Source organism: Acanthaster planci, linkage group LG11, assembly GCF_054643075.1.
Source record: "Acanthaster planci isolate LZ-2023a linkage group LG11, COTS_SCS, whole genome shotgun sequence".
Classification (NCBI taxonomy): Eukaryota; Metazoa; Echinodermata; class Asteroidea; order Valvatida; family Acanthasteridae; genus Acanthaster; species Acanthaster planci.
The window spans coordinates 1,607,693-1,626,591 of record NC_141787.1 but is presented as its reverse complement, the minus strand read 5'-3'; the positions used below and the strand labels follow the sequence as shown (position 1 = coordinate 1,626,591).

Below are 18,899 nucleotides of genomic sequence, written 5' to 3'. Positions count from 1 at the left end.
AATACAACACAGCTGATAGGTAAAATGCTTTTTAACCTTTGTGAAATTTCCATAAACTTACGAACTAAAAGAACCACATTTTTATTAAATAATTTGGGGTTCCAAGTGGGTGTCAGGCGTGGCATAAAACGCATAACACAAATTTCTGTCACTGATGAGAATTGGACTGATTTAAATGCACATCTATCTACCCATCCCATGTGTCAAATGATATTAAAATCAGTGGCATTAAATTTCACGAGGACTTGATTGGCAGATAAATTGTAAATAGATCTGACATTTTAGGTGGTTAAAGGCAATATCTTCCCGACCCAGAATTCGGTGCAACTCTACAAAGCATCTCCCCTTGTAAGTTATTATTTGGCCAAATTACACGATAATTTCCAATCTTTTACCAATAGCCCGGGATTAGGAAGATTTTGAATTTGGAAGTGGAATCAACAGCTAATCAATAAAGAAGACAGAAGAATTTGAGTTTAAAGAGAATTTAGTTCAAGAAAGTTTTAGAAGGGTTGGTTCAAAATATGGGGTTAATGGAATGTCTCAGGAGAAAACTGGCAAAGATGACTGTTTCTTTTTTCGCACAGCTTTCTTAAAAAGGAAGGAAGATGCATTTAAAAAGTAGACAACTGAATTCCTGAAACTGTTTGCATTTCATCTCTTCTGAACAAAAAAATTGCAACATAAATAGAAACTGACGGCATTGGGGAAGAAATTCTATGAAGAGCGTACTGTGGAGTATCAAGGTTTGCTTGCGCTGGTCCTGAGTCTTATAAAAGAATACTGACATTCACAATGTCTGAATTAAACTACATAACAGAGTCACAGGAGTACTTATGCAAGAGGAATGTATAGTCATGTGACGAACAATACCCGAGATATGAGTTTATAATATGTTACTCAACAAGAAGTCTAGTACTTAAGTTGGAGTGTGCAAACCTTCTACTCATTTTGGTAACCACATTAATTAAACATGTAGATGTATGTGAATACTTCCAAATCGAGCAATTGTCCTATGATGTTTCGAACTTCACAAATAACATACCAAATACTCAGGACGTATTGTACATGAGAGGACATTACTCAGCTACTGAGGACATGCTGGGAACATGTGCAATCATTGGGGACCTATTCCTTTAATGACTGAGAACATACATCTCCATCATTGAGGACATATACCTCAACCACCGAGGACATATATTCCTTAACTACTGAGGCCGTATGCCACAACTATTGGGACCACATACCTCAACCTACTCAGGACATGTACACCCAAACCACCGAGGATGTACCCTAACTGTCAAGGAACATCCATCACTGCCAATGATGATGAAAAATCACAAAAACAACTTCTGTCACTCATTCTGGACCTTGATTTGAACGAAACAGGCCATTCTCGGGCATAATTTTGGTAAGATTCATCTCAATCAAATGAGGCATGAGACGGTAACTGCACACACAAGTCCTCAAAGCCAGCACATGAAGTGATGAGTGAATCGGATTCCTCCTAAATGTGCTTACGTTACAGATACATGTAACACATACTTAACTATTACACGTCTGTGCTCTAAAAGGCCTGCAATTAAATGATCCTGTGGACAGCACAAGCTAGATCTTTGCTTACTTCCAAGATATGCTTAGCAAATGACAAATGCTTCCTGCTAAGTATAAACTGGAAATAGAAACTCAAATTAGGTTTGCTTCAAATTGATAATCCACTCAAAACAAAACAATAGATTATCTGATACCGTACAACAGCAAGAGTGTATCAAGTCCATGGACTTATTATAAAACTGACCGTCATACTTTTCAAATTTGCTGATACATTGTTTAAGACCCACCTCCAGTGCCGAGAATCTGTGACCGGTAGTCATTGATTGGGTAGAATGTGGCCAGCAGGGGCTTGCCGTCAAAATGGCGCCCGACCAGCGCCCTCTGGGCTGTCTCGCAGTCCACTGCATCTTCAAATTCAACAAACGCCTGAAGGATGATTGGGTATGGAGGAAAATGGAGAACCATTTGTCAATTCCTTTGTTACTGATGACGTTTCACTAGACTGTGTACATTTTAGTTGATGGTTATATTCAAAAAGGGCTTGAGCCTTCGCAAGCATTGTGTCAAATAAGAACTGGCAACCCAACCGAGAACACAGGCTGGTTGAGAGAATCAGACGTCAGCAAAAGTAAGGAAGATAATGTGGGTTTGAGTCATGCCTGAGTAAAAACCCTGCAAAAGGTGGCGAGGGGTTGGGGTTGCAAGAACATACCTTGTCTTTCTTCTCCTTGTCTGTTGGCATGACGACCTTCTTCACAATGCCATACTTCTCGCATTCCTGCCTAAGGTCGGTCAGGATGTCTGCAGAGAACCGTTATAAAACATCAGCTTGTTACCAAACATAATTAGCGGATGACAAAGTATGCAAACACATCCCATGGACGGGTGCAGACAGTTCTCTATTTCACAGAGCCGATGAGCCCAAAAAATATGCTAAGGTCAGAAGATATTTGCTCAACAAAAGCTGGTTGCTAACCGCAATGTAATGCACTGCACACTGCCCTAGACTGATTTCCCCCTGATTTTCTCCTTACCAAATATTTTCTCTCAGCAACATCTGCTGTTAAGCAGTTCTACAAAATGTGGCTTTGGAAACAGAGGAGGCAGATTAGATTTTGGACCCTCAGTGATGACGTAACATATTTGTGGTCCTCACCAGTGAATTCGTCTTGGGTCCCGTCCTCGCCGGCATCGTCCATCACGTTGATGAGTCTCAGGACGCGGGTGGGCAAGAGCAGGAGGTCCTTGTAGCTGGGCTGGAGCTTGTGGGAGAAGAAGGGATGCTGGAGACAGGAAGCTGCCGTGGGCCGCACCTTGGGAGTGCATTGAAGCATCCTGCGGCAAGAGGTATACATTAACCCTAGCTTTCCTGGATCTTACAAAATCCATCAAGGATTCTGAAGGATTGCGGAAGGTAGGCGCATCTTCTGTGACTTGACTTCTCAAGTTGGAGTAGAAAAGAATGTAAAACTGGTTTCCCGCACAGTAGAAGATTCAGAATGTTCCAGGCAAACTACCTACCAAGTTGGATAGGCTATGTTAGTGAGTTCATGTGACAAAGACTGTTTTGAAAGTACTAAGTACACGGAAGAAGGTTGGAACAACCAGGTCTGAGACAGTGGCCCAGTCGAAAAGCTGATCTTTGGCTCCAAGAAAGACTTGGTGGGAACTTAACAAGAATTCACACCTTGGCCTGATATCAGAGGATAGTTTGATAGCTGAGAAATGGAGCTGGGTTGAGCTTTAAGGTCAACTGTGGATCTCAATTGTGTAAAACCAAAGCCAGGGATAGAGATGAGATCAAGGATTTGAAAAAAAAAACCTTCTCTTGAACTCACTGAATGAGGAGGTCTCTCAGGTCAGCTATGACGTCCTTGATCTTGGGAATGTGGTTGTCGATTGGTCGTTGCTTGATGATGGCTTCTATCAGGGGTTCGCACTCGCATTTCAGAGTTTCACAGTCTTTCTGCTTGGAAAATTTGCAGTTATCAAAGATCTGTTAATCATTCTACAAAGAGCGAGCAAACAAGAAAGGCCGTGAATGGACTCATGAAGAAAGATTGGAATTTATTTGATGCAGTGAAATCAGGGATTCCTCAAAATAGCTGCAGCAAGGTAGCTCAAAACTTGGTGACAAAACAAAGAATATAAAGAGTTGCGATTTAGGGTTAGAAAAGACCCAAGGCATCTAATTTAGAGAAAACTTGTGGAAAATTCTCTACTGTAAACTGTGGAAAGATGGATCAGAAACTAGGATGACTGAAGATCTAATGAATCTTCAACAAGATTCTTCAGTTGAAATAACCCTTCCTAAACATTTCCTTAATATAAAAACCATGAAATTCTTTCAAAATCCACGTTTGAGGGATTTAGCCTGGACAACACTGCCATAATTACTTTACTTGGGGCTTGATGGCCTGGTTTTGTTTATGGTATATAATGAGTTGACTTTTGACTTTACGTTGACTTTAAGTTGAGTTGGGCTTTAAATGATTTAGGGGGCTTCGGAAATTGAACAATGGTCTCCTTACAGACTTTGTTCAACCTCCACTCTGGACGAGCTGATGCTCTTTCCAGAGCTGTGCGTGAACTTACCTGACACTGCTGGCATCCGCCAGGTGTGACATCCCCTTGCTCGTACAGCTTGATCCCTGTGAATGCTCCTGCCACGATGCAGCCGACGCTCCAGACGTCCACCGCCGAGGTGCAGGAGGGCGGCTTGTCCTGGAGTTTGCGGCCCCGTGGGGTGTTGCTGTGCTGCAGAATGAAGGCGTTCCAGGTCTTGGCCTCGGGTGACTGGTAGCAGAAACTCTGGATCTGGCTGAAATCCTGGATTAAGGGAGAAAAGATTTAAAACCCCGTGAAATGCCTAGATGGACATAGCTCTTGCTACAGTAGATTTGATTTTGGCAGCTGACTGCTTGCTTGGTAGTGTAAAAGTAAGCATATATGTGGATAGTGCCCATGTAACCCTGCGAAGAGAGTGTGATTCAAGAAAGCATTTGGTGAGATCTATGGTGTTCTGAAGCAAGGCATCTTACAAGAATAATTAGTTGAATCATACCAGTGGCACTGGAATGGTTACATTGTATGAGCCTAATTACATAACGATGCCACATTGGGGTACGTTGAAAAGTGGGAATGGGTGTAGCTGAGATTACAAATGCTATACTTTTTATGAAGTGGGTGGGGCATGTCCTGTCTTCTCCCCTGCGGGTGTGGCAGCCTTGCATTACCTGATGGCCCTCCTGGAAGCTGTGCCCAAAGTCGATGACCTTCCAGCAGCCCTCCTGGGCACACCACATGACATTGGCCGGCTTCAGGTCGGCGTGGACCCAACCCCGGGCGTGCACGTGCTGCAGGCACTTCAGGATGTCATCCAGGAGGTTCTGGATTAGGTATAAGGAGAGGCAGTTGGGCTCGTCTGGCTCGGCCCCCGCCGCGTTCTTGAGGTGGAGCTCCTTGAGATTGTGCTCCAGGAGCTCAAAGAGGAGGCACGGGTGACCCTTGTGGGTAAAACTGCCCAGCACGGATGCTGTCACGGAAAAACACATACAAATAAAACTTCCACCAAAATTCTATTTCCAGTATGCAAAGTTGTGAAAAAAGTTTTAACCCTAACCTTCCCCAACCACAAAGAATTAAACAGTAGTAAAGTGTTTAATTCTGTGGGGATAGGTCTGGTAGGCCCATAACAGCTGGCTTTTGCATTGGGTTTGGCATACCTCAGAAAAACAAAGTCCAACAGCCTCTGTGCACAAAGTCCCATATGGGTGTTTACCTTTGTGAATGGGGAAGGTTAGGGCCAGCAACCCTTGGGGAGTTAGGGTTAAAAGATACATGTAATTGCTTTCTTGACAGTCTTGAAAGTGACAACTTGCTTTTAGTTTAACCGTAACCTTCTAGCCTACTTTGGCTAGAAATCCTGCTTGACACATCAGTCTGCATCATTTCTCAACGTGGCTTGTTTGCTCAGTGTAACAAAATCCAACAGGTCAACTCTCCCTAAGACCAAACAGCCTGGGAGTCTGTGGTTGCCGACAGTGTCACTGTTCAATGGGACTAGCTCCCATTGTCTCCACATGACCAGTTTGTTCGGCTGCTGTTGAAGCGCTGTGCTGCGACTGGCAGGGTGGGGTTAATGAATGGCCATTAAGTATGGAATTGTACAATTTTACTGGGACAGTAAATTAGAGGAGACTTCAATGTAAGAATATTAAGTTGAGATTAGTTTCAAAGACCATGTGAGAACAATTTAAGAGTTTTACTCATCCAATTCACTTTGAAATGTTCAAAGCAGCATCACTACAATGATATCCTTTTGACACAGAGATGTCAAATCACATTTTGTCCCAAGGGGTGGGGTCGGGAGACGGGTGAAAGAAAAGGACCAGAGGGAGGAAAGTGGGAGGTTGATTAGTTAGGGTGGTGAAGGGGTAGCAAAGGGTAAGGGAACATGTGGTGAAGGGGTTGGGGAAGGGGGAGTGGGGTTGGAAAGGAGGCTGGGGACCTCTGAGTCTCACCAATATGCCTGCTCATATAGACGGCATCCAGGTTCCGGATCTCCTTGATGAAGACCAACCTATACTTCTCTTCTCTGCGGAAGGCCTTAATGGCCACCTGTGCACCGCCCTCACTAGACACAGCATGGTAAACCTTCGCACAACGGCCCATGCCGCGACAACTGACGATACGCCAGCTCTGTCCCATGAAGGAGAGCACGTCACCCTCGCTCAGGTCAAGAAAGAGCTCTGGTATATGTTTCTCCATTTCTTTTTCCCAACAGTCTTGGTTTGGGTGTTTTACATGTCTGGCTGGCTCTTTGAAGTCAAAGTGTAGCTTGCTATGACCTTCTTTGGTTGTGGCCTATGTAGCATTTCTGCAAATAAAAACACATGTAACTTAAGTCAATGATTGTTCATTGTGATGTTAGTTTAGCCCAGGCAGGGATAGTGTCAAGACAAACTTCAGAACATGTTACAACATGTAATTTCAATTGTGCTAAACCTATAACATTTGATAACCCATTGACGTATAAGAACATATCCTTCATGCCATGGATAAACTAGGACCCAATAACAGGCTTCAATCTTTATAGCAGCCACCAGCGGCCACTGCCGTGATGCCCCAGTGAATTGCCGTGATGCCCTTTAAAAATAGCGTGTACCTTTTAGCCACTTGGCCAACGTGCCCCTCTTCAATGATCAGTAGGCCTTCATGTATTTAAAGTTGTATTCAACTTTCAAGTTACCGTTTAGCGCTAGCATTTCTTTCAAGGGCCGGCCAGCTGCACCAAGCACTATTTTTTTCACGGACTGGTTTTGCATCGCCCTGTAGACAACATGGTATGGCAACCATATCAAATGGGTGAGTTTTGTGACTCTAAAAATGTGGCACCAGACTACTTTCACACATAGACTGGTTACAAATCGCGGCATAGGATTACACATTCTGCACCGATTGGATTCTGTACGTTGCACATATTGAGACCGAGTCACTATTATCTTGGGATTGCGGACGGGAGTTTTTTCCTCACTATTTTACTGGTATTCACGCGGGCCCTGGGCATGACAGTGGGCTTCTATTGGGTAAATGTTTGTGACCAAGTGATCGACTTGCTTGAATTGCATTGTTTGTAATTACATTGATTTTCGAAATACAGAGTTGCCTTTATAGCATCATGTAAAGTAATTAGACAAAACACAAAATGGTAAGTTAAAAGATAGTGCAGTATTATTTATTTTTATTTCTACAATTCAAGCACACTGCTCAGAATGTGAACAGAAACAATAAAAATTGCAGGTTGAAAGTTTAACACTGTGTTGAAATTGAAGGAAAATCTGTCACCAACAAACATTTCAAAGTGGCCTTGGCGCCCTTTCAGTTGGCCTTGGTGCCCTTTGGTTTTTGGGAGCATTAAAGGCCAAGTGGCCTTGACCCCCTGAAGCTTAAGGTTGAAGCCTGCAATAACCAGCAATGGATATGAAGCCTGGATAAATTGATGGATACTTAGTCAGACTTCAAGATTAAGCATATCAAGATGTGAGGGAATTTGCACAATCAGTATTTGAACATAACACAAAAGGAATTCCTTCCACTATCTACTCCTCAACAGGGCCCCACGCCCATTTGGATTCAGTGGCAGATTGGGTGCGCCTGTGACAGCCCGTGTGTGAGCCAGGGAAGCAAACAGCATCGGATGATCAATTTTATAATGCGCAGCTACATATCATGCCTGCATACATGACACTGACGCCAATTCATGCTGCAACTAAATTAACGTCTCCTGTTCACATGATTCAAATTCATGTAGCATATTCTCTGACTTATAAATCTTTATTAACAGAACTTTCGAATCTTACCTCTTGATCACAAAGCTTTCCTGCGATTCAGTTCTCTCGCGTGAAAAAACACAGGAGAAACTTGGCCGGGTTTTCCACCATGTCGACACAATCTGCTTAAATTTCGGATTGCGCCAGACTAATTTTCAACGTTTCTCCACACGAGGGCGCTGTCCATCATCAGGCGATTATTTAATCCGAACTAGACCTCGATTAGATTTCCTACGCGTATGCATGACGATCAAGCTTACTGACAAAAGTAAGTCCTTTTAACGGAGAATTTGAGCGCTTTCTGTATATCGAACGAAGTGTTGAGCCTATTTATATGGTTAAAACATGTTTTGAAAGACAGAGAGGAAATGCTGGTGCCCCCCTTTTTTCTTTAATCTGACTTCTGTTCTGAGGTATTTTTGATAGAACATGTAGAATGCATTCAGCATCGGCCTATCCATCATTTCAACTCACTCAGCCCACATAACTTCTTGCAAATACTGCATGGGTGATTGTGCACAGTGGCAGAAACGAATTGTGGGAAGGAAAAAGGGGCAATGTTTGCTCCTTTTTCTCTCCCACAATGCGTTTCTATCATTGTGTAAAATCACCCATGCAGTATTTGCAAGAAGTTATGTGGGCTGAGTGAGTTGAAATGATGCAGTATTTGCAATAAGGCTTATGGTCGGAGCATGGAGGAAGGATTAGATGAGGTTGTTCCATTTATTGCACTCACGCCTGGGCTAAGGGGCAACTCTCCATTCACTTTGTACAGGGATCTGCATGTTTTCCTCCTTTTTTGCAGCAACATGATTCATAGCTCTAGTCATAGTGCAGTTTGGGGCATAGGCCTTGATGTGAAGGTTAAGAGTTCAGATTTTCCCTGTAGACTGCAACACTATTTTTGCCCCTTTGAGTTTCGAGTGTGAAATATGGAATAGCCACCAACTGACCAATCAGAGAGAAGAACCAAGACTCAGTGACGTCATCCCGACTGTTAAAACGGTATAGAGAGTTGGATCACTGAAGCCGGCAATGTCATGAAACATCGCATGTTACTTCATTACTTCATGTGCATTCATGTGCCCCAGTAAATTAATCAAATACATGTATTGATGTGTGGTCGTTTCGTGTGGTCGTTTATCTGCTCTGCCATGTCTGCTGGTCCGTCATGCCTGTCTAAATTTTGTTTGCCCCAAGGCTAGTCTACGTGTAGATTATGAAACTTGATTGGCTTAATCAAACATGAATGTGAATTTCTAAAATGAGTTCAAGTATTGGCACTGCAAGTTTGTGAAAGCTGAACGTACTTTAACTCAATTGCAGCCACATATGGGACCCACTCTGCAAAAATGAGTCTTAAGTAGCCAGAGCTACTTTGGAGTAGAAAGTGTTTTAGAGTAATTTTGCACTGTGTAAATCAATAGGAACCCACAGCATTTGTCACCGTGGAGTATCCACTTTCATCAGGATGCCAAACTGAGTGATACTTTAAAACAAAAAACTTAGTTTGCTCTTTCTAGTACAAATAAAAACTCAAAAAGTGGCTCTGGTTACTTAAGACTTATTTTCACAGAGTGGGTCACATGTGGGATGAGAATTACGGAGCATGTACCGGTATGTGTGCATTCTACATACATGAGAGCATAACCTGCAGGAGACTGGGAACAGGATAGGGCTGAGTCAATTCGAATAATTCACTATTTGAATATTCGACCTTCAATTTGATCGAATATCCGAATATTCGGTTCCACCGAGTGGCAGATTGATGATGAACAAACCATATACAAAATCAGTTGCAATAACACACACAATTGTACATTATGATTAATATAATAGCTTCTTACATCCGGGAGTATCTCCAGCCATGGTTTAGCAAGATTTAAGAGATGAACAAGACTTCTTGCCCCATTGAAAATTTCTACTTCTTTTAAATTGTTTAATGAAAAATTTATTTTTATATGGTTGTAGGATTTCTGTTGCTTTTCAGTTGAATCTGCTTGAAACAAGCCTCCATAGTGCAATTTTTTTCATTTAAAGCAAAAGAATATTTTCCCTTCCTTTTCATGAATTTTGCATTCGAATATTAATTATATATAACAGGTTTTGCCCTTACCCAACGTATATTATTAAGCACTGTATGCTCAGTGCTTGTCCGAGAGCTTGTGAAAAAAACCTGATAAGCTTACTCGGGTGGGACTCGAGCCCATGACCTCCTGCTTACTAGTGCAGATGTCTTAACCACTCGACCGCCGAGCTTGCCGGGGTCGGCTGGCCGGTCCGAATCAAATGAAGCAGCGGGTACATGTACATGTACCTACCAGTGATGCAAATTGAATGTATTAAGATAATGGTCACCAATGAGATACCAGCCTCGTTATCTGTCCTTTGTTTACTCGGTGCTTGGAACCACACTATACAATTACCAGCAATGCACAGCGATGCATTTTTGATTCCAAACAGAATCAGCAGAAATTGCCACGTCCAACAGCAGCACGTGCATTTTGCCAACCTAATTGCATCCAGTCCTTATAATGAATTTTGTCTCCTCTCCGTTTTCTTCTTTGTTCCCATTTGTTTTGACCGGCTTCTGCATTTCCTTGCTGTTAGTGTGCATTGTGCCAAGTCAAAAAAGTGGAGGTTACAGGTAGATGTTTGTTCAATTTTTGAAAGATCTATGGCGAGCCGATTGTGCAATGCAGACGTATTTGTCAGCCAGGACTGCTAGTACTACAATCAGCACCAAGCCAATGTTAATACTCTTTTGACTGATGACAAACTGTCTCTTTTATTCGCCAAATGAAGTTTATCGTGTAAAGAAAGCTTTCCTGGACAACGAGGTTGTAATTTCACAAGGTGTATCTGCAGACCTTGAGTTATGTCAAGCTCTGTGCACCATCACCCACGAAGACCCCAGGCCCACTACTTCCACCGGTGCATACTTCCAGCGCGAGTAGTTTGCGGTGCTCAACATCCAGCTCTGGGAACATCTTGTTTGCACCACCAGTGCCACGTTGCATCGATTGTGGAAGTCAACTCACCAGACACCATGAAATTACAGTTGTCAAATATTTCACATTGAATGGTGTACGCTTTGGTAAAGTTTGTTGGTCCCCTATCTTGCCGGGTTTATTGTAACTCACATCCAAAAAACGCTGCTGTAGATGTTTTGTGTCTAATTTACTCTGCGTTTGCCTGAAATATGAACTAGGCTAGACTTCAGACAGTAGAATGGTTTGCAGTGTAAAAATTATAGAAGGAGGCAACATTGCTGTTTTCTCTGCCCACAGTGCAATGATACAATGAACGAAATCACCTGTGGTGCTCCTTTAATCTCATCCCACGATGTCAGCAGCAGCAGGTAGTCTAGGCAGAGCGACGGTCCGCGCCATGCAAGGCCGCAAACGCCTCATCCCACAAAGGGCAGCCCTGGTCCTGGTAGGTTTACCTCCGCTTTGTTCCTCTGGCTTGGTAGAGATGGCCCACCCAGATATGCCTCGTTGGTCCAGACTGGTTCTTCTGGCCTTGTGAAGGAGACGCATCCTTGATTCCCCCTCCCAGCCCCGCCTGCCCTCTCTCTGATTCAGAATGTGGACAAGATAAAAAGAGCCATGTACTTGTGGAAACTGTGACTAAACATGTTCAGTTTCCCTCAAAAAAAATAACTCACAAGTTCTCTTCCTCAAGGTTTTACTTTCAGTTTTGTAGCTTGATAATGTCTTTGACACAATTTGACACATCTTTAATGTGTCAAATTCCCAGAAACCCCAGACCAAAATGAAAGCATTAGAGAAATAATTTTCTTTTGTGTACTAGACCAACAGTGCAGTTGAAAAGATCCAAGGACTTCTACGAGAGAAGCCCGATGTTGTCGGTTTGCGAGTTGGCGTAAAGACGAGAGGCTGCAATGGCCTGACCTACACACTGGATTACGCGACGGAGAAGGGAAAGTTTGATGAGGAAGTGGTGCAGGATGGTGAGTAGTGGTCTGGATCAGACCTTGTCCAAATCAGCTGCCTATGGCTGAGTGTAACACACATCTATGGGAAGTGGCTTAAGCCTCCAGCCAGTGGCTTCCATAGGCACACATTTTGATTCCAGCTGCAGCCACAAGTTTGAGACACGGCTTCATTTCAAAACGACACAGAAACGGCACAGAAAATACAGGCTTAGAAAAAACGTGTTACCAACCGAAGTGTTATGCGAGGTATGTTATTTGATGGTTATGGAAAATCCTGGAAAAAATTGTCCTTGAAAGTCTTGGGAAAAACCGTTGAAAATTGGGGGAAAAATATTGTGAAAAGGAATTGTATGGACAGAGGAAATAAGTCTTGGAAAAGCCATGGATGTCAAGATCATGCGAGGTTTGTTTTTTCACGGACTGCTTTTAATGTGATAACGGAATAATGATAAATTTACAGGCTATCTTTGTTAGTAAGCAGTAGTGCTTTAATATGGCAGTTTTGCAGTTCATACTACCAAACAACTTTTCTCAGCAAAATGACGTGAAATGTCATGGAAATTGTCCAATTTTAATCTTGGAAGGTACTGCAAAAGTCCTGGAATATGGTCTTCAGATTTCTTGGGGAAGTTCCCCTGAAGGTTTTTCTCTCCACGTGGTTCCTGTTCCTCGTCTCATCTCCTTGCCCATTTTTTTTTCCCCAGGTGTGAGGGTCTTTGTCGACTCCAAGGCCCAACTGACGCTCCTGGGCACGGAGATGGACTACGTGCAGACCAAGCTCAGCGCCGAGTTTGTTTTCAACAACCCAAACATCAAGGGGGTCTGCGGATGCGGGGAGAGCTTTAACGTCTGATGGACTGGACGTCTCAAGGCTGTGTACAGAGAACTGTTTTTGGGGGGGTAGGTGGGGACCCATAATTGGAGAGAGGGCGGGGCAACTGTTTGGGGAAGGATAAGGCAACTTTATCAGGAAGGGTCAGCAGCCGGGAAGTTAATGATGAGAATGATTGCCCTATCTTTACTTGGGGCTTTCCGTACAGCCCTCAAACCAACAGTTCAAATACTTCTGAACTGACAGCGAAGTAGTGGATATTGTCTAATGGTAATTAAACCTATGTGCCATTTACTCATTACTCTTTTGTAATATAGGTCACCTTAGAAATATACAGTGGTTACTCCATGGTTGTACTTGTGGTGCTCTAGCCATGGACTGTAATATGCTCGGGGCATTTTTAGGAGGGACTCTCCAGAATTTGTCACAATCCTATACTTCGGGGGAAAACCATTCCACATTCTCTGTACTTCAACTTTCAGTGGGCATCAAACCCCATTTAATGTAATAGTGGCTGGGTTCCATCTTCCCAAATCTTACAAAATCCTCTAGAACCTCACAAGGGATTTTGCAAGATCTGGGAGGATTTACAGGGTCATGCATGTTCATGTAGAACGCTGATCCCCAGTGCATAGTGATTCAAGGCTGTAGAAACCAGCCGCTGTTATGTTACATTAAGCTCCTTGTTTTCCAAGTTTTGCCTTGCAATTAGTTGATGTGGGATGGAGGATGCATTCTGGCCAAACTATCAAGGGGCTAATAGCCAAACTATCAAGGGGCTAATAGCCAAACTATCAAAGGGTTAATAGCCAAACTATCAAGGGGCTAATGGACACGTAGGATTCCAGTATTTGAAAGATGTTGTATGTAATTGTATCAAAAGTAAAATTGAACTGTGCCAGAACACTCGTGTTATTTGCCAGTGGCAATTTGGTAAGAATGATGACAGAAGTACCAGAATTTTTGTTTTATAAAGCACGCACAATTGTTGATAATGGTTGACCGCTGTACGAGAATCATCTTTCCATTTAACGAATGGAAATTTTCACTGCTATGATGTTGAAGTTCCAAGTAGAATCAGTGAATAATATTTGGCAAATTTGCCTTGGTGCTACTGCTGTGAGGTTGTGGCCGCGGCACAAATCCATGATGTGAAAAAGTCAAGTTGGAACGTAAATTGCAGTTTGAATTGTAGTGAAGTGTTGGGTAATTTACTGGTTCTTCTGAGTGGGCAATTTTCAATAGACCATTCCCAAATGCATTATGTTGGCTAATATCGAGGGAGCAGTAATCAACTAGTTTGCAGATATGCACCCCATAATAGTGCTGTATGCCACGTCCTGTAACATTTACTGTGTATAAATTTTGCCCTCAAGTTCATAGTCTCTCAGGTTCCTTAATGTTCATGTGCACCTCATTAAAAGTTCTTAGTCAGCTCACCAATTGCTTCAGTCAGCATCAGCAAGGCTTAGAGTCTGGGAACACAACTATTGTGTACTACCACTACTGAAACATTGTGTACTATCAAAAAGTTCTACCAAGCAGGGAGTTTCTGAAGAAAGTACATATATTTGGGAGTCATTTAATATGTACCTCTGTGATGCGCTAGAGTACTGACCAATAGTAGAGGTGCATTTGCTTATAAATATGCATGAGGTGTACTTTCGCTCTGTTTATCCAGTGTTTCACAACAGTGGTTCAAAAGTGTTCCTTTATTTAAATAAAAGGCTAGAAACTTTGTTGCCTTTTGTTTATCTGCAAAACCACCTAAATGTATGGCAGTGTAGATGTCTCAATATTCTGGAAACAAATCCACATACACGTCAATTACAGCATATGTACATTTTTAACTTTTACTCTGGGTGGAAGCTTTTTACAAATGGCTGAAGCAGCACGGGCGTTTTTGTCAAATATTGGATTTTTTAAATGGTGATTTGTGGCATTGCCGAGTGGAGGAATTTAGCTGTACAGTATTTTTGACGATGAAGTATTTAATTTGACTGGAATGTTGCAAAGAAATAAAATGTTTTACTTGCTAACAATGGCAAAGGCATTTGCTTTGATGAATCTCAGAACCAACTTCCACAAGTTGCAAGGAAGGCATTATAAAAATGAAGTACATAAAATTTACATATTTGTCACAAACGATTCAGTGAAATTATGGATGGATTAGTTCACTTAAAAATGAAAGAGAATACTCCAGAAAATATAAATTAGATATTCAATTCTTGCAAATTTCAAGGTCATTCAAAGCTAGACATCTTTCTAAAAATATACTTATTTCTGTCAAACTATCGTTCATTTTCCAAAGTATATACAAACATATATCTAATATTATTTAACATTATAAAGTGAAAGCGTTAAGTTAACAGTGCAAAAATATACCGATTACAAAACTGCACTGTGTAATTACTTTACTGGAGAGTCTATCTATAGCTGGTACGGAAAATACAGAAAGACTTCAAAATTGTAAAATGCACTGATAATGTCACTACAAACGTCTCTGGTCGACAATGAACAAAACCAACATGAAGTGCGAAGTTTTGGATGTAGGTTCCTGTCACAAACACGACACATTTGTTAACAGTCTTAGAAATCAAGCAACATGCTTCAACGCCTGAAGTACTTTTGTTCATATGGATTACACAAGAGAAATGACGATTTTCTGAAAATGTTTTCAATTGCGTAAACAAGTCAAAATGCAAATTTAGTCTCTCCTGGAATCATGTTGTGTATTATGATACCAAACTATGACATTGTTACAAAACTGACAGTTGTCAAAATCTTGAGAGGTGTTGCATGAAATTATTAAGTTTCTTCAAATTAAAAGGGTGTTTTGAAAATATTTAACGCCCCTTTGGAAAAGAAGACAGAAATGTTGAATCTGTACATGTAATTGCATTTGCGTGTCCGTGTTTGACAAATCACCGCAGCATGGAGATTTCCACATATTTTTCCGCTATCTCCCGTTCCACATTGAACCTGGTCTTGCTGTAGACAATGTTGTTCCACTCGATCACCTCGCGCCGTTGGTTCCTGGTCAGGTCTGACGTTTGAAAGATAGGCCCTCCGAGCTCGCTCTGAGAAAAAAAGACAACGGGGGGAAAAAAAGCAAAAAACAGCATTTGATGAAAAAAAATGAAATGAAGGTGGAATTTGATGCCTAGTTTGGCGGGGAACGTTAATTGTATATTCAAGTAGCTGGTAAACCATGAAAATAATCTCGTTTGCAAGCAGTGTAAGTGAATCACAGAACGACTGAACACATCTGATGTCGCAGTACACACTGATCTAGTAAGCCATGTCTACTCTTTACATGCGCACTTTGTACAAGTTGCCCCTATGTCACACTGCACGCTAGAGCCGTGAAAGTCATCCACATTGTGCAAACACATTGGACTGCTATACGCTCACGTCAGACATAACTCACTGCGGTGATTGGTCTGAACACCACTGGACAAGGCTCCAGATTGGTTGATTTGTATGTTAAAATAATCATCCCTGAAATCTTACAGTCTCTGGGGACAAAGCTGTGATTTGGAGACTCCCCCTCCTGTTTACCTGAAGTCCTTTAATCATCTCCATGGTAGCTGCTAGCAGGTACTTGGCTTGCAAGGTCTGTATGCAAAGGCCGCCAAAGTCATCACTTGGCACGGAGTAAACGTCATATGTCACCAGGCATTCGTCCCTCTCGGTTTTTCTCCATCTTTGAGATGAACAAACAACAAAATTTATAAAAAACAAATTTTAAATATTTTTTTCAGAATTCGAGTGTGGGCAAGGTTAACTCTGACATTCTTGCTGGCTTTAAACTCTTCGCAACACACAGGTGGAAGCATTCAAATAGACATAATCTTTTATTGGAAATCAACGATCAATGAGTCTCGTGATTTCAAACAGGCGAGGCAAAATCAAACACAATGCACACGCGCGACAGCATGCACGTGTATTGGTGTTCTTTTTGAGTATGCATCTCAGTCATTTAAGAATTTCAAGAAAAAAAATGGATGAAGGCATTTTCAAGTCTTGACCTTTGGATCTTCCTCCAGGAGATGAAATACTCCTCCTCTCGGTCGCTACAGTCGACCCTTAGCACCATCCCTCGCTGGAGCAGGGTGAGTGTGACAATGCTGTCCGCTGGAATGTGTGGCAGCAGCCAGAACTCCTTGTCAAGCCGGCAGTCCGGGAGATGGATGCTATTATAGTCCGGGATGCTTTGGCACAACTTCACGAACTTTGCAGCAGTGGAAGGGTCCTTGTTTTCTGTTTAAAAGGTAATTATAGCATATTATTTGAAAATCTGTCCCTTTCCGTAAGTTACTATCCTTGCTGGAATTAAGTCAGTTTGCCCTATTACGAGACGGTTGTCCAGTAACATCTTTGTTTGTTGTTTGTTCTTACTTCCTCTTTGAAATGCAAGTTCAAGATTTAAAAATCATATTTCTTTAAGAAGGTCCAAAATAAGGCCAAATTTTATCAGTGACCATTTGATGGCCACTGGTCAAGTTTGCCTGGTATCCTTGATATACTGTGTACATAGATTGTAGATTACTGGGCGAAATGGACTAGTGACTAACAAATGATTTCGGATCCATCTTGGCAGTGATCTCTCTGAGCCAACAGTGGGATTTGAACCTGTGACCCCAGGAGTGCAGTACCGGAACTCTCTTGATTGAGTAACAATGCGCCATGTTGTAAGTCTTAGTTGATAACTTTGTTTTGAGGTGTGCTAGTCTGAACTTTGGAAGCATTTCAAATGCCGTGCTGCTAGCAACAAAGGCAATGCTACAGAAATCAAGGAAATGGTGGTCAGAGATACTACAGGCCAGAGATTAGAATCCTATATCAGTTAACAGTATCTGCGAGGGACTACAGAAAACTACAACTTCCAGCTCACCTTCAAGCTCTGCCAAAAATTCATCAGGTGGTTTCAATAAACCTGCCAAGGAGAACAGTCATTCACCAGTTGAAACCTTTTGTCAGGACATTTACATTTTACAATTGTACACAATTTAGAAAGGTATTTTCTCTGAGAATCTGATGACTTTACCAACCCTCCTTGATGTAAGCCTTTGACTGGGCACAAATGAGTTGAGTCGCGATGGGATCACTCAGTATTTGGCTCTCTTTTCTGGTATCAAAACACCACTTCTGGAATGTCAGGCCTGAGGAGAAAAAAAAATCAACTCTAACCAGAATTCTGTTTCAGATACGAGCACCTGGTACTAAATTACCTTTCTGTGGGGTTACTTTGAACAGAGATTGCGAGCAAATTTTATGTCAGGAGGTTTAAGATGTGTTCGGTTGATTCCATTTCAATGCAACGAAAATGTGAATTATAAATGGAGCAACAAGAAAAAAGCCTGTAAATAATAGTCAGAGTAACTTGGACTTTACAAATCCTCTTTTTTAATATTTGGACATGGTCTGGCAATAGCGACTAGTAAATAAATAGGCAGCAAAGAATAAACACGTGGAAAAATTAACAAACCAGCACACCAACTACCAAACAACTGATGGAAATGTAAAAACCTGAATACAGTACCTTTCACATTCATTGGCACTGCATCAATACTCTTGAACTTTATTGTAGGATGAAGTAAACCTTGGAATAGCCCAAAGAATTCGATGCTGCTTGTTTTCAAACCTTAAAGTAAAAGAAAACAAAAAGGCACATATCACACATAAGTATGAATTTCGTTTTTTTAATCAGAGAAACTGCAGATATGATTTATGAGGTTGAACTAATAATTGTTACCAAGAGACTTTCCGACTGTCAATATGAAATCTTCTGCTAAGACTGTTTCTTCTTTCACAGGAATCTGTGTATTGGATTACAAAATAGGGATAACGACATAAGTATGTAGCATCACATGTACAGGCATATCTATTAATATGATTCTTGTCGTGTTTGTAGAAAAGCAGGCTAACCATGCTAACAGAAAACCCAATTAAAAGCTAGAATTTAAACCAAGTACTTACCTGAGCAAAAATTGTTGCATCAAATGTTGTCACGGCAACGGTAGATGCCATCTCCACGCCATTTCCATTTTCCATTTTAAGGCTTAAACAATTTTTGTCAGCAGAATTGTTTCACTGGCATTCTTCCACGGCCAGTTCGATCAGACTACTTTGTGGCGTATCTCAATCAGTCGACATACCGTTCGCAGACCAGCTGCACAGGCTGAGGAATTCGAACGGACCCGCTGAAAATCACGAA

The 18,899-nt window shown here is 41.8% G+C and overlaps 3 protein-coding genes across 3 annotated transcripts; 1 reads left to right on the top strand and 2 right to left on the bottom strand.

Moving 5' to 3' along the window:
* Positions 1 to 124: 124 nt before the first annotated feature.
* uhmk1 (U2AF homology motif kinase 1) lies at positions 125 to 8,052 on the bottom strand. Its single transcript, XM_022228556.2, has 8 exons — positions 7,917 to 8,052; positions 6,078 to 6,433; positions 4,791 to 5,089; positions 4,150 to 4,383; positions 3,393 to 3,520; positions 2,711 to 2,889; positions 2,267 to 2,355; positions 125 to 1,980 (listed from the first exon to the last, which is right to left on the bottom strand). The coding sequence occupies exons 2-8, from the start codon at positions 6,322 to 6,324 to the stop codon at positions 1,831 to 1,833; spliced, it is 1,326 nt and encodes a 441-aa protein (XP_022084248.2). The 5' UTR covers positions 6,325 to 6,433; positions 7,917 to 8,052; the 3' UTR covers positions 125 to 1,830.
* A 4-nt stretch (positions 8,053 to 8,056) lies between these two features.
* isca1 (iron-sulfur cluster assembly 1) lies at positions 8,057 to 14,728 on the top strand. The gene is made up of 4 exons (XM_022228560.2): positions 8,057 to 8,154; positions 11,177 to 11,324; positions 11,703 to 11,862; positions 12,552 to 14,728. The coding sequence occupies exons 2-4, from the start codon at positions 11,232 to 11,234 to the stop codon at positions 12,698 to 12,700; spliced, it is 402 nt and encodes a 133-aa protein (XP_022084252.2). The 5' UTR covers positions 8,057 to 8,154; positions 11,177 to 11,231; the 3' UTR covers positions 12,701 to 14,728.
* On the bottom strand, positions 14,661 to 18,837 carry LOC110975780 (uncharacterized). Its single transcript, XM_022228557.2, has 8 exons — positions 18,662 to 18,837; positions 18,438 to 18,501; positions 18,225 to 18,326; positions 17,734 to 17,844; positions 17,577 to 17,618; positions 16,711 to 16,942; positions 16,241 to 16,385; positions 14,661 to 15,759 (listed from the first exon to the last, which is right to left on the bottom strand). The coding sequence occupies exons 1-8, from the start codon at positions 18,734 to 18,736 to the stop codon at positions 15,604 to 15,606; spliced, it is 927 nt and encodes a 308-aa protein (XP_022084249.2). The 5' UTR covers positions 18,737 to 18,837; the 3' UTR covers positions 14,661 to 15,603.
* Positions 18,838 to 18,899: the final 62 nt, after the last annotated feature.

Coding starts and splice junctions, on each gene's coding strand:
- uhmk1 (XM_022228556.2), bottom strand. CDS start 6,324: ATGGAGAAACATATACCAGAGCTCTTTCTTGACCTGAGCGAGGGTGAC. Junction 5,090..6,077: donor CTATATGAGCAGGCATATTG/GTGAGACTCAGA, acceptor TTTCCGTGACAG/CATCCGTGCTGGGCAGTTTT. Junction 1,981..2,266: donor ACAAGGAGAAGAAAGACAAG/GTATGTTCTTGC, acceptor ATCATCCTTCAG/GCGTTTGTTGAATTTGAAGA.
- isca1 (XM_022228560.2), top strand. CDS start 11,232: ATGTCAGCAGCAGCAGGTAGTCTAGGCAGAGCGACGGTCCGCGCCATG. Junction 11,325..11,702: donor AAAGGGCAGCCCTGGTCCTG/GTAGGTTTACCT, acceptor TTTGTGTACTAG/ACCAACAGTGCAGTTGAAAA. Junction 11,863..12,551: donor TGAGGAAGTGGTGCAGGATG/GTGAGTAGTGGT, acceptor TTTTTTCCCCAG/GTGTGAGGGTCTTTGTCGAC.
- LOC110975780 (XM_022228557.2), bottom strand. CDS start 18,736: ATGGAAAATGGAAATGGCGTGGAGATGGCATCTACCGTTGCCGTGACA. Junction 16,943..17,576: donor ATTTTTGGCAGAGCTTGAAG/GTGAGCTGGAAG, acceptor CCTTTTAAACAG/AAAACAAGGACCCTTCCACT. Junction 15,760..16,240: donor AGATGATTAAAGGACTTCAG/GTAAACAGGAGG, acceptor TTTTTTTCTCAG/AGCGAGCTCGGAGGGCCTAT.